At 39.0% G+C, this 14428-nt stretch overlaps 1 protein-coding gene across 2 annotated transcripts; it reads left to right on the top strand.

The window, feature by feature from the left end:
• Nucleotides 4900-13338, top strand: LOC8086274 (protein ENHANCED DISEASE RESISTANCE 2). 2 transcript variants are annotated; one of them, XM_021448267.1, is made up of 21 exons: nucleotides 4900-5554; nucleotides 5673-5726; nucleotides 5902-5967; nucleotides 6257-6363; nucleotides 6867-6937; nucleotides 7067-7183; nucleotides 7267-7307; nucleotides 7396-7496; nucleotides 7737-7832; nucleotides 8152-8216; nucleotides 9155-9226; nucleotides 9388-9543; nucleotides 10538-10758; nucleotides 10834-10873; nucleotides 10954-11096; nucleotides 11181-11282; nucleotides 11723-11767; nucleotides 12093-12233; nucleotides 12395-12490; nucleotides 12598-12699; nucleotides 12815-13338. In XM_021448267.1, the coding sequence occupies exons 1-21, from the start codon at nucleotides 5306-5308 to the stop codon at nucleotides 12911-12913; spliced, it is 2184 nt and encodes a 727-aa protein (XP_021303942.1). In that variant the 5' UTR covers nucleotides 4900-5305; the 3' UTR covers nucleotides 12914-13338. The 2 variants fall into 2 exon arrangements, with proteins under 2 accessions (XP_021303942.1, XP_002467413.1); XM_002467368.2 differs by having other exon boundaries at nucleotides 4901-5554; nucleotides 10942-11096.

The following is a 14428-nucleotide window of genomic DNA, read 5'->3' as shown; positions in this document are numbered from 1 at the left end:
TAGTGCAATTGCCTAAAGCCTGAGGTTAATTCGTCCCACAGTTGACCAATACACACTTAGAGATAAAAAAATTATACCTGGACACCAACTCTTTGGCTCTAAACCCGCTACCCTCTGGTTCCATGGCTGCCTACCTACCTACCCACGCAGCTGTCGTCTCATGCATTGGGCCTATGTGCCTGCGGCTGCACCACTAGCCAAGCCATGCGCTGGATCCGTGACGGCAGCCTGCGATAGCCACCCGCGCTGCACGGGGCACAGTGACGCTCATGACCCTGGCTGCGAGGGACTGAGGGGGTGGCCTCTCAGGGCCCTGCCCGCATGGCGCTAGGAGCTACAGCCTCCCTTGTTGCCCAGACCCGACACACTAGGGTTTTTGTCCTAGAACAGGAGTACGGGAGTACGCGAGGAACGAAGGGTTTCAGTTGTAGAACAGGAGAAAGGAATCAATAGAGGAGAGGATGCAAAAGGGGTATTATTATCTTTTGGTCTTTCTGTGAGGGGTTTTTTTGTTTTTTATTTATTTTATTGCAAAAAAACTAATAGAGTTAAAAGTACGGGTAAAATCACAATGTATTCAAAAAAGTAGGAGTATTTTCGCAATGACAAACTTGTCCTTACCGAGCCTATTTAACACCGTTACCCTGCTGTTCATGGAGTAAGGGTAAACTGAAGCTTCGTTTTCACAGAGCAAGGGTAAAATCGCAATGGCGAGAAAAACAAGAGTAAAATCACAATTAGACTTCTAAATAAGGGTAAGAACGCAATAGCCCCAAATAAAAAATATTATAGGTTCCCAATGTAAAATCTGCTATTACTTTTCCCGTAACCCGTCGGCGCAGACAGTCCATCCGGAATCGGTAGGAAGAGAGAAAAAAGAATAAAAATTTTTCTAGGTTCCCAATGTAAAATCTTCAATTTACTTTTCTTTTATTTTTTAAATCAGCTAAAAATTGATAAATGCATATTAATTCATAGAAAAATCTAAAATTTATAAAATAAATTTTGTTTAGCTCCACATACGTAGATCTATGCAGTAAATAAAAAATACACAAAATTTATTACACTTTTTTTTGTTGGAAATGTTTGCCTATGCTTTTTAGTGTAAAATTAAAATTGTAGTTATCTTACTCCAAATTCATAGAAAAATCTTAAAATTATAAAACAATTTTTTTCAGCTCCACATATGTAGATCCATGCAGTAAACAAAAAATATCATAAATTTTAGTACACTTTTTTTTGTTGGAAATGCTTGTCTATGCTTTTTAGTGTAAAATTAAAATTGTAGTTATCTTGCTCTAATTATTATAAAAATTCTATGTAGCCTATTTAATGTGATGCTTGATTCATATTTCATAGCAATCCTAATCTAAATAAAAAATAATGCTAGCATCAAACTTCTCATGTTTTAATATAATACTGAGGTATATTAAGAGGTAATATTAGAGTGAGATAAAGTTTAACTATTTTATATTTTTATTATTAAATAAATATGTCTTCAAGCTACATATATTATAAATATTAACTATCTAATACCTTATGGTTATCAATAAAATAAATTATGGACTTTAAATTTTATAAAAAGGATAAATATAAATAGATATGTAACATTATGTCATCACTTTCTAAGGTCATTTGATGTTTTTCTTCCGTTGCAACGCACGGGCATATTTGCTAGTTTATATTTATATCTAATCTTTCTCCAATATATTATTGTCAAAATTTTAATTTACCAGAAAATTTTGTCCACCAACTCTTTGTTGCTAGGTTCGATTCGAACTACGTTTAGACTGGTTCTAGATGGAATTGGTTTGCTATTGAGTTTGGTTATAACTAGATTTAACTAGATAATGTAGTAGTCTAGAACGGGACAGATAAAAAATAATAGAAAAAAGGTAAACCAATAAAATAGAAAAATTTATATCTTTTTTATTTGCATTACTTAAAGATGAGTAATCTATTTGTATTAGAGCATCTCCAACGGTTCCTTAAAATCCACTTCTCAAATCTTGAGTTTTAGAAAGTTGATAAAAGTTTTAGGAAGTGTAAAATCATGTTATCTCCAATAGTTTGGTAAAAAGGCTTTCCTAAACTCTAAAACTAGGGCCCACTTGTACCTAATCTTAACAGATTTCTTCTCTAATAGTTTTGTATTCATGAACTAGATGTCTACGCTGTGTCTGCAGCCGGCCATCATGTATCTCTCAGTCAAGGCTGCAAATATGACAGCAGCAGCACTACTCACGTACAAGATCAAACATGAAATATATAGCAAGTATAAATATGAACTGCATCAATATAGAGTGAATATTTTGTAGTTCATACAATCTGAAACAAAGATATCCGAAAGCAAATATTTCTGATAAAGCAAACGACCATGCATCTCTCAGTCACACTCAGATTAAAAAGAAAATGTTCATGCATCTCTCAATCAAACTCACATTAAAAAGAAAGAAAACATATGGTGAATCAAACTTAAAGTGCCAGCAGGAACTAGATTATATTTCCACGGCGCTTAGCCATGATGTCTTGCTGCATGAGCTCAATCCATTCACGCTGCAGGGTGTTGAGGGAGGACATGTCGACGAGCATAATGTCCTTCTCTTGCTTAACGATGTTAGCTTCAGCTCTAGTCTTCTCTGCAGCAGCTCTTGTAGCATCGGCAGCAGCTCTTGTTTTCTCTGCTTCAACTCTTTCCTTGTCTAGCTCTAGTGTTTGCTTGTCTAGCTCAAAAGACAGCATAAACCTTTCATTCTTAGCCTTCTCTTTCTCAATGTCCGCAACCTCCTTCTTTGCCCACAACTTGTCAATGGCCTCCAAGCAAGCTTCACCACCTCCTCGCCTAAGCGACGCTTTAACCTTCTTGATCCCATCTCCCTTTTCGTTGCTACTGTTTCTGTATCACCACCATTTTCTTCTTGATGATCATTGTTTGACCCTTCAGGTTCTCTTGGCTCAGATGCTTTGCTAGGCTGTTTCTTCCTCTTCTTGCTTGATTTTGCTGCTGCTGCTGCTTCTTTCTCAAGCTGGAGCAGTTCAATCCTCTTGCTTTTCCATTTGTCCTCGTTCTTCAGCACGTTCCAACATGGCATAACATTGAACTTCTTGCTGTCCTTGTTGCCTAATCCCTCAAACATCTTGGTTGCTTCTGCAAGCTGAACATCAAATGAGTCAATTAGTAGCCGTCAACAAATTACGACATGATGTAAACAATGTGAGCACGTGTTACCTTGTCTTCGATAGTTACACCACTTTGATTTCTACGAGTAATCGCGTCATAACACGAACAAAACTTGTTCACTTGAGTTTGAATGATGAGCCATCTATGCATAATTGAACTTTCTGTCCTTGGAATGTTACGCCTGTTGTGCTCATTAAAAAAAGCAAGAACCCTACCCCAAAACCTCGACCGATTTTGATTGGCCCCGTGGAGAGGATCTTTGCTAGCATTCAACCATGCCGAGCAAACAATTTCATCTTCATCAGAATTAAAATTTTTAGCCCTCTTTACCTTGGTACCAACACTAGCAACAACTTGCACATCGAGATCGTCACTGATATTGTCAGTTTCCTGTGGAGTGTTTGGAATGGCCAGATTATCCAAACCATCAACATGTCCATCGTACAGGATTCCCGACAAGAATTCATCTCCTTGCATCTCCATGAGTCTAAAAAAAAACTACTGTATGAGTGCACCTATATTTGAACGAGGAGCTGAATCATGTAAGAACTGAATTTGGGCTACAGAATATCAGTAATCAGTTTCCTCAAGTTTCCACAATGAAACTCCTCCAGCGAATTCTAGTCAGCCACCCGTCCAAAATCAATATACATACACGAGCGATCAACGTACATACGCGAGCGATCAAGATCGATTACCTCCTGGCAATCTGTCCTCCTGGCCACGGTCTCCACCTCGCAGGCCGGCGATCGATCTACTCCCGCCAGGCCGGCGATGGCTCCTGGCGAGATCGGTCCTCCTGGCGGCGCCCAGCTGTTCCCTCCCTCCTCGCGCACGGTTCCTCGCTATATATGGCTGCGAATGAAGTTCGATTGGCGCGCGCGAATGAATATTTTCACGGCGTGATGAAGAAAATCGCGGGAAAGAAAATTCACCGGCCGCGCGAGTGAACGACGGCCGCGCGCGCGAGGATATACGCAGCGGGATTTGACGCGGAAATTTACGCCCTCCAGGACTCTTTTTGCGCTTCTCCTAAAAATAGGAAAGGGTTTTAGGAAATTGTTGGAGATGTGTTTTTGATGTTTTGTCACAATTTTAAGAATACCAACAAGTTTTAGGGAACTCTTGGAGATGCTCGGATTAGGATTAGGATTCCTAGCTATCAAGATTAACTTATGTAGTATCAATATAAATCTGGAATCAAACTTTTGAATTAGAATTCCTATTTAGCTTACTCAAAAGATTAAAAAGATTAAAGTAATCTATTTATATTAGTATTATGACTTTTTCTAGCTATCAAGGTTACCATATATAGGACCTATATAAAACTAGAATAGAACTCCATATCATATTAGACAAGAGTTATTTTAACTCGTATAAACACAAGTTATATATAATTTCGGACGAAAGAAACTCTGCATTGTCCGGTAGTTGGAGGGAAACGAACAAAAAATAGATGGACAATAAAATAGGCTAAATTTTTGCCTCTTTGTTATTATATATAATTATGTAATAAAAATATAGATATAGATTTGATAACTTTTTTCTCCTATTGGAACGCACAGGTATTTTTGTTAGTAGATGCTAATTTGTCAAAAATGTTAGAAAGAAAAAATAGAAGTTGATAAAAGAAAGAAATGAAAAAGAAAAGAGAGAGAAAAAATTGTATGGGCTTTCCCACTCGCGCTCAGACTCGGTCCAGGGATCGGAGCAACTCCCCCTCGGCGGCGTCCAGCGACGGAGGGGCAGTCCCAGGCTCGGCGGCGGCGTCGGCGGCTCCCCCTCCCGCCTCTCGCCAGTCGCCTCGCGCCCTCGCCTCCGTCCTCCGCGCACCGGCCGGCGACCCTGCGTACGCACCTCCCTCTACCGACCGGCCGGCGACCCTGCGTACGCACCTCCCTCTCCCCTCCCGCCTCTGCTGTACCGTGGGAGCCCGGCCAGCTGCCCAGGGTGGCCGGGCCTTGGCTCCGCCGGTGACTATTCCCGAGAAGAAAGCGGAGCGGAGAATCCAGGAGAGGGGAGGAGCTCAGCAGCAGCTGCTGTAGCTACGTTTGCTGGATCGAGTCGATCTTCACCTGATGCTGTGTTTTTGCTACTGAGGAGAGAGGGATCTGAGGGAGGGGGATGATGTCGTCGTCCTCGTCCTCCTCGGTGGTGTACGAGGGGTGGATGGTCCGTTACGGTCGGCGCAAGATCGGCCGCTCCTTCGTCCACACCCGCTACTTCGTGCTCGAGCCACGGATGCTGTCCTACTACAAGCGCAAGCCGCAGCACAAGGCCGACAAGGTCGGGGGAAAGCTCCCCATCAAGTCCCTCCCCATCGATGGCAACTGCAGGGTCGAGGACAGGGGGCTCAAGATGCACCATGGACATGTACAACTGTTTTCCCTCTCTCTCTTCTTCGTTCTGGTGTTCTTCTTCCTTTTTGTTATCATAATTCTGCGACGACTGCGACGCTGATTCCATTCGGGCATTACTTCTCCTGCTGCAGATGCTTTATGTCTTATGCGTCTACAACAAAAGGGAGAAGCACAACCGCATCACGGTAAATCCATGATTTATTCATTCGGAGCAACTTCACTTTGTTTAGTGCATTCAACAGTAGATTACTGGATTTCAAACTGTAATATTATGCTAGAAGTCTTTGATTTGCATCCTACATGCTGCCTTCAGTTAAATACCACTCATTTAGCTTAATCCCTTTCTGTGGCATGCATCAGATGGCAGCATTCAACATACAGGAAGCTCTAATTTGGAAGGAGAAAATTGAGATGGTCATCGATCAGGTTCAACACGTGGAAACCCTAAACTGTGCTAATCTATTACTCATATTGCAAAGTACTAGTAGAACATGAAAGTGATTATGAATATGGATGCGAATGGATGCCACCTAATGGTCTTGACCGACCCCTCTTTAGTTACTACTTCTCCAAAATTTGGTCACATTTTGGAAAACTAGTATTCATAGTATTAGAACTAAAGAACCTTAGGGGCAGCAATTCACACCCTAATTATGAATCTATGCAATAGCAAATTTTCCTGTGGTTTACACTTGTTTCTTTTTGAATGGTGCAGCGACAGGGGGTAGCGCCGAGTGATGGCAACAAGGCCTTTAGCACATCGCAGCAAAAGGCTAGCTTAGAAAATGGAAGGAAATCGTCTTCATCTGACCACGAAAGTCAGTAAGTAGCTGACTTCCATGGTTATGTTTCAAGTTGCATTTGTTTCTATGTTGTGGCTAAAGCATTTTTTGATACCCTTCTCTGCTAATGCTTTACTTGTACCAGTTTGGTAATGTTTTGGTTACATCTCCCATCTTTCTTATTTGGGCTCTCAACAGCTAGTATTTCTGAAAACGTCACATTGACAGGATGATTATTTTTCTTCAGATGGTATTCTTCTGAGATGCTACTTTGTGATCTAAACATTTAAACCTTTCATGATCTTAAATAAGTAAACACTGGGTAGGTGTGTGCCTGAACTCAGCACTTGGTTTTGCGGTAGTTTACAATGAAAGAAGGAAGAATGTCTTGTTGAATGCATTTTAACTCAAGTTTGTGTATACTCGACAAATCTCAAACTCTACTAGCGCCTGGATGTAATTTTGTTTCTGTCTGTTGCATGATAATATGCATAATTATGAACTTCTACCAAAATGATATGTGCCCATATTCTCTCATGGCAGGTACAGTCATGAAGAGGAAGAAGAAGAGGAAAATCAGCGATCATTGCTAAGGAGAACAACAATCGGGAATGGTCTGTAACATGCCACCTAACTTGGCTTGGCTGTTCCCTTCCACACGGATGCACGAGCTAGCTAGCTAAACAAATAATTATTTTCTTTCAGCGCTTAACAAATAGTTGTTCTACTGTTGCCTTTTGCAGGCCCTCCAGAATCTTTATATGACTGGACCCGTGAAAATGATTTGGGAATATCAAATCAGGGAAGCCCTGACCAAGTTTTCTCTAGAGGACACTGGCGCCTTGTCAGATGCCAGAATGGCAAGAACTTATATTTTGCTCGTAACTCTGTTTCTCTGCTGTGTAACTGGGTTGCTCCTCTGATGTGGTGTTGATTTCTTCAGGCCTCCGCATTTTTGAGGAGCTCCAAGATGTTGATTACCTTGTAAGTTGTTGATGGGTATAGCTATGTACAGGTAGTCTAAATCTAAGCCATATTCTCATGTTGCTTGATGCTTGTGTGCTATTCATAGGCAAGAAGCTGTAGCAGAGCAATGAAGGCTGTTGGTGTGGTTGAAGCCTCCTGTGAGGCTATATTTCAGCTTGTTATGAGCATGGATACTACTCGTTTTGAGTAATTCTTTCTTTCTAAGTTTAGGCCTTGTTTGGATGCATGTGTATCCACTTCAATCCACATATGTTGGGGTGGATTGAAATAGAACTTAGTTTAATTCCACTCCAATCCACTTCAACACATGTGGATTGAGGTGAATACATGCGCATCCAAACAAGGCCTTAATAAATTTGCTCCATAACTGTTCATTATTCTTTTCCTTAAACTTATCCATATCATTTTACTTTTTCGTTTTGTAAGGTGGGACTGCAGCTTTCAGTATGGTAGTCTGGTAGAGGAGGTTGATGGCCACACTGCAATACTATACCATAGGCTACAACTGGATTGGTTCCCAATGTATGCTTTACCTTTTGCTGGAAAATATTCCTCTCATGACCTTCTGTATCTGTACTCCACTAGAAGTGCAGAGTCATTGCAAAATCATGACACATTGTTTTCTTGGTCAAAAAATGACATGATGCCACATATTACATTAATGTATGTGTATGTTGGCTTTTTAATTGGTTGGTGCTAAGATGTACTATATTTCCTAGGAACATGGATTAAATATTGACTCTTGTATTTCATGATTAATGTTTATCACAATCTTCTTGAATTCAAGGTTATTTAATTAATTTTATGGAGCCTGTCATGGATTTGATGAATACTTTGTCAGGTTTGTTTGGCCTCGTGATCTTTGTTATGTGCGCTATTGGCGGCGCAATGATGATGGAAGCTATGGTTGGTACTCTGTATTTTGTGGTTGTTTGGATCTCAAGATTAGAAATTTCTTTTCATGAAACAGATATTATGAGGAGTTTTTGGAAAAATGAATTTTAAGTAGGCATTCTGTTATATTTGTTTATTCATTAGTGTGTTTGGATCGGTAGTAGTGGAACTTGTTTCATTGTAGGTTCCCAAAAAATGGCGCGAAATCAATCATCTTGCAAACTGATTGTAATTGTCAAAGGAGTGCTAGGTAGGTGAATCAATGGAAGTGCGAGATTCCTGGCCAGTGAAACAATTGCATCATACACTGGTTTTGATAAAAACGCCTTGGAGTCAGATTTGCTAAAATATGGAATTTTGAATTTACTGGAAACCAGTTTTTCTTATCTCCAAGTTAGTTGAGTGAAATAAACAATGTTTTACAGATGCCAAACTAAAACAAGTTTTAATTAATTTATTTTTTGTAAAACTTGAGATGCAAACAACCCCTAAGGCTTACTCATAGCCATGTTCCATGCGATATACATGTATATATGAACATGTTGGACGAGTCTTTTTTTCTCTCTGAAACACGCAGTCTGCGTCTGCATGTCATTATATTAAGAAGAAAAAGGGACAATAACCCTTACAAAACACACACACATACTACCAAGAAACTAGGTAGACATATGCACCTATTACAGTAGATAAATCTGACCCTGACCATTACTATACCTCAGTTGTCTACTGGCTGTATACCTCTTGCTCCAGCCTTTCCCCAATTGGATAAGTAGTTTTAGAAAACTGTGGTATCATGAAACATACAAACCCGTTGTTGTTATTTTTTTTGTTTTTTTGGGGGCAAAACTGTAGTATTTATCCAGTGCTCCAATTTTTTTACATCCAGACAGGTGCCGTAGTCATTATTTTTATGACTTGTATTTGATTATATTCAGTAATTTTATTTGCAGTTGTGTTGTTTCGATCCAGAGAGCACCAAAACTGTGGTCCACAACCAGGATTTGTAAGGGCACATATTGAGAGTAAGTAAATTGCTCTGATGAATTTGTTACTGCACAATCATTTGCAACTTTTGTTCATTTATAGCATGTTAGCAACCAGGGCTGACCGAGGAAAATGTATGGCAGCCAGGGCTTCCTTTTCGTAACTTTTCTTCTCTTTGACTTGCATTTATTTATTGTAGGTGGTGGCTTCAACATTTCTCCCCTGAAATCCCGTAACGGAAGAATCCGAACACAAGTGCAGCATCTTATGCAGATAGATTTGAAGGGTTGGGGGGTTGGTTATGTACCTTCATTTCAGCAGCATTGCCTCCTTCATATGTTGAACAGTGTTGCTGGTACAACTAACCTTCTGAATAAGTTTTGGATGGTATCTTTATTATTTTTCCGTGTTGTACATAGTACTCAGAGAAAACATTTGGTTTATCTTATTCTCGGTTAGGATTTGGAGTAACTTCTCAACTGAGACGAGACCTTTTTGTGTGAGGCTGCTGGCTTGATCAGTGTCGTTACACTTTTATGTTTGGTCATTTTAGGTGGCCCAGAGCTGATCATTGCATGTTAGATGAGTTTACAGGTTCCTTTCCTGTGTGTTTAAAATGGTTGCCATTGTGATAAATACTGACACCTTACGAAAATAATAAAGTAGTCTACTATTATATGCTTTCTGTTGAAGATGATGTTTGGAGAAATGTTTTCTTGTTTTTCCTTGCCCAGTCCTTCATGCAGCATGGAGACTCACTTTCAGCAGGACATTACAACTACGAGCCTATTGTCAGTTACCATCTTAGCAGTGGTTGACCTTCAGCATAAATCAAGGGGGTCCCAGAGCAGTTAGGAATAGTCCTTATGCATGACACGTTTAGGAGACAGTTGCTGTTTTCTTGTGCATGACTGTTCAAGCATATTACATATACTCCCTCTCCCAAATTTTAGGCCATTTTGATGTTTTGGCTTCTCTAAGTATATAGCTTTTGCTATGCACCTAGATACTATACACTATGTCTAGGTTCATAGTAAAAAGTAAAAAAACTATGTATCTAGACTAGAAAAGCTGAAACGACCTATAATTTGGAATAGAGGGAGTATTATGTAATATCAGCTAAGGTGATGCACAATCCTGCAAAAAATGGTGTATCCTTAGATTCATTGCCATCATGTACTCGGCATGCATCCTACGAGTACTCCATTTCAATTTTCTTAGACATAGGCTTCAGCATGTCCCCCTCGCCCCTCAATTTGGGAAACTGAATATTTTTTTCCTCCAACACTAGGAAACTGAATATGATATATGTTCTCTATTACTCACTGTGCATTTTTCTCCCCTGACAGGGCTCAGGGAATGGTTTTCACAAAGTGATGAGAGTCAAGTGCTTCCTAGGATTCCTGTTATGGTCAACATGACTCAATCTGTTTCTTCCAAGAAAGGCAGAAAAGCACAAGAGAGTACTACACAAACCAGCATTCAGATGGATCCAAGCAGACATTCCACAGCTCTTGAGGAGGAGTCTGATGAAGATGACGAATTTCTGATACCTGAATCTGAACCAGAGGTTGATGAGTTGTTTTTAGTTTTTCCAGTGGATCTTTTCTGTCATTTTTTAAACGAGACTATGTTTTCTATGCAGCCATCAACACGTGAGGATGCTGCAGATATTAGGCAGTCAGGTATATATATTCTATTTTCCTTGATTATCTGTACAAAGAGTCTAGTTCACTTTATGAATTCTATCTAGGGCGGAATGAAGATGATTCAGATCAGATTGATTTATCTGGGTTTTCTGGGAATCTACGTCGGGATGACCGTGATAACAGCCGTGACTGCTGGAGAATATCTGATGGGAACAATTTCAGAGTTCGAAGCAAGAATTTTGTATATGATAAAAGCAAGGTTTTGATCTTCCTCATCATTATGTAGAATCATTTTGTCTGTTTTCTAGGCCCTATTGTTTATGGTATTTATTCTTTTTGATAGGTTCCTGCAGGAAAGCCTCTTATGGAGCTTGTTGCTGTTGACTGGTTTAAAGACGCAAAGCGAATGGACCATGTTGCTAGAAGAAAAGGCTGTGCAGTTCAAGTGAGTTCATGTTTGAATCCTGATATCATTAACTAGTCTGTAATGCATGGAAGAAGGGAAATGAATAGCACCCTCTTCTAATTTTTGTAACACTGAGAAGCAAACCCTCTGTTTTTGAGCCTTAACTGTTCTTACCACTGCTTGTGGAAGTCCTTGTTGATAGGCTCATAAACGATGCTTGGATATAGTAATCATATTTTGCTGAGAGCCAGGGTTGTACTTGTATATGGAGTTAGTGTAGCATCATGTGTTGCACCAAGAGCCATGTTTTGTTCTTTCTTATTACATTTAGCTTTTCTATGTATATATTTAAGAATCCTTGCTTAGCATTTTTTTTTAACCTTTTGTGTTTAACCATGAATGTGTTTGATGTGGTGAAGCTCAGTTCCTGCTAAGTTGTTACTCTTTTCCCATTTGATAATATTTTGCTTCGGTTCTAGGTAGCGGCTGAGAAGGGACTGTTTGCATTGGCTATAAATCTACAAGTAAGTATTTCCATGGACGTTCCTACACAAAATGTGTCAAACTGTCAAAGCCATATCACTCTTTGCTCCTTATCTTCCTTTATATACATAGTTTTATTGTAATCTCATGTGTGCACAGTACTGTCCACTAGTGTTGAAAGGATGACCCTCTAATTACGGCATTACGCTACTCATTTCTAGTTTTTTTTGACATTTTTTTTTAATAAGGCTACTCATTTCTAGTTGTTGGTCTTGATAGATGTGTCTTGTAACAATACTATCATTGTCCACTGTTGTTGTGACTTGTGAACCAGCAATAATGATGCAAGTATGATTGCTTTTGCAGGTTCCTGGCACAACAAACTATAGTATGGTTTTCTACTTTGTTACGAAGAAACTGATACCAAACTCCTTATTGCAACGCTTTGTTGATGGTGATGATGAATATCGGAATAGTAGGTTCAAGTTGATACCATCAGTTCCTAAGGTGAAGTTCTCTCTATCCCCACCATTCTTTTGAAATCCTATGAGGTCCATGTGAAAAGTGTAGAAGAAGGGCAAAATAAAGGATACGATGAATCTCGCTATAAGTTGCTGGTGAATTCAATCAATTCCTTTTATCTGATGTAATTCACCTTTGAATTTCAGGGCTCATGGATTGTTCGCCAAAGTGTTGGCAGCACTCCTTGTCTATTAGGAAAAGCTGTTGACATTACCTATATACGTGGCTCAAATTATTTAGAAGTAAGACTGCGAGAAACCTTCTGAAGCTTATGTTTGTCTACCTTTTGGCTAAGAAATAGTATGTTGGCACATATTTTATGTTGCATTATGGTGATGTAACCGTGCAGATAGATGTGGATATTGGCTCGTCTACAGTGGCGAATGGAGTCTTGGGGCTTGTGTGTGGTGTGATAACAACACTAGTTGTCGACATGGCTTTCCTTGTCCAGGTAAGCCTCATTTACTTAGAGTCACATGTTTGTTAAAAAAACAAACAAACAAATAAATAAATAAAATAAAACATTGGCTGAACCGTTGAAGTGTTGGCCTTAATATTGTCGGCAGGCTAATACATACGAGGAGCTCCCAGAAAGACTGATTGGGGCAGTTCGCATGTCACATATTGAACTGTCATCGGCAATAGTTCCGGTGCTCGAGGATTAACCCTAATAGGCAATACTGCATGCATTGGGCTGACAGGATGAAGCCGCTCTGCTTGGATCACTGACAGTGTACACAATGTAGTAGGAAACATACTTCTCGACTTCTCGTACCATCTTCCTGAAGACCTTTCTATGCGATCATGCATGTATTGCGTATTTAGATGCGAGCTATGTAGGTTTTACAAAGGGTTGTGTTGGGGAAAAGAAAGAAGAGATTAGAAGAGTTAGGAATAGAGGCAGGCGAGACCCAAGCTGAGGTTTGAATAAATGGTCCATGCTTGACTTGACAGACCACACCATTCTTCATTGATACTATTTCCCTTGTTTGTAATGCTGTGATGCTTGTGCCAGCCATATCCCATCTGTACTTATGTATATGTATATGTATATACTACTATGAGGTTAGTTGGTGCCGTGTTCCTGAAATGTTTTCCTGTTCCAGGAATAATCCTGTATGCATATGTTCCTGGAATAACCTCTAAGCATATGTTCACCATGTATGTACACTCTTGAGGAAAAAAGTCATTTTTTTCTCTCCCTAATCTATCGTCGTAGTCTACTTTTACCCTAGGACTCTAGAACTCTTCTCTCAACTATTAAAACTGTTCAAATTAAAACTATTAGGACACGACGAATGATTTTTTTAGATAGCTTCAAAAATTAGCTTCAGCTATATTAAAATATTTGGAGCTTAAACTGGATTATTAAGTGTACATTGGAATCTTTTAACTAAAATAAATAAATAAAACCACCCTGAAACCCACTTCTAACTAGAGTAAGGAGATAACTTAAATGACTTTGGTAATTAAAGGAGACAATTTGATCGATTATAGAGACCAAGGAGGAAAATTTTGATGCGAAATGACTTTTTTCCCCTCTAAATAGTCAATTTGCCTCAGTCTTATTTTTCTCCTCAAACTCTATAACTAGACATCTCACCCCTAATTTCTCAAAACTGATCAAATAACCTCTTTATCTTAGTTTGATATGGTTTTGTCTTTTTTAGTTAAAACATTTGGTAAATACTTAACAAAGTTTTAAACCCATAAAAAACAACAAAGCTTCTTAAATCAATTTCAGGAAGAACTAGGGATAGATTTTGACATGAAGAATTAAAATAAAATATTTAGAGCTCATGAAAACATATCTACTAGTATCTCCAAAAAAAGATTTAGCTCTAGTAAAATGGAAAAGATTTGAAATATTCTAATCAATGCCTAATGTCCTTTAAAAACTATGCATGTCAAAAATATGAGATACAGCTAGCATGAAAACAACATACATTAATGTCATGCATTTGTGCTAGCCGTGTCTTTTGTTTTTTGTTATGCATTTTTTTCAAACACGCTAGGACATCAATTAGAATGTTTTGATTTTTTCTATTTTCGTAGAGATAAATCTAATTTTATAAGCTTTTAGATATATTCTCATGAGATGTAAATACTTTATCTGGATACATAATATCCTAATCTATCAATATGTGTTTTTTTAATGTTTTAGAAGTTTAGTGATTTTT

This window comes from Sorghum bicolor, chromosome 1 (genome assembly GCF_000003195.3).
Source record: "Sorghum bicolor cultivar BTx623 chromosome 1, Sorghum_bicolor_NCBIv3, whole genome shotgun sequence".
Taxonomy (NCBI): domain Eukaryota; kingdom Viridiplantae; phylum Streptophyta; class Magnoliopsida; order Poales; family Poaceae; genus Sorghum; species Sorghum bicolor.
Note: the sequence above shows the minus strand (reverse complement) of the source record. Positions and strands in the feature narration are given on the sequence as shown.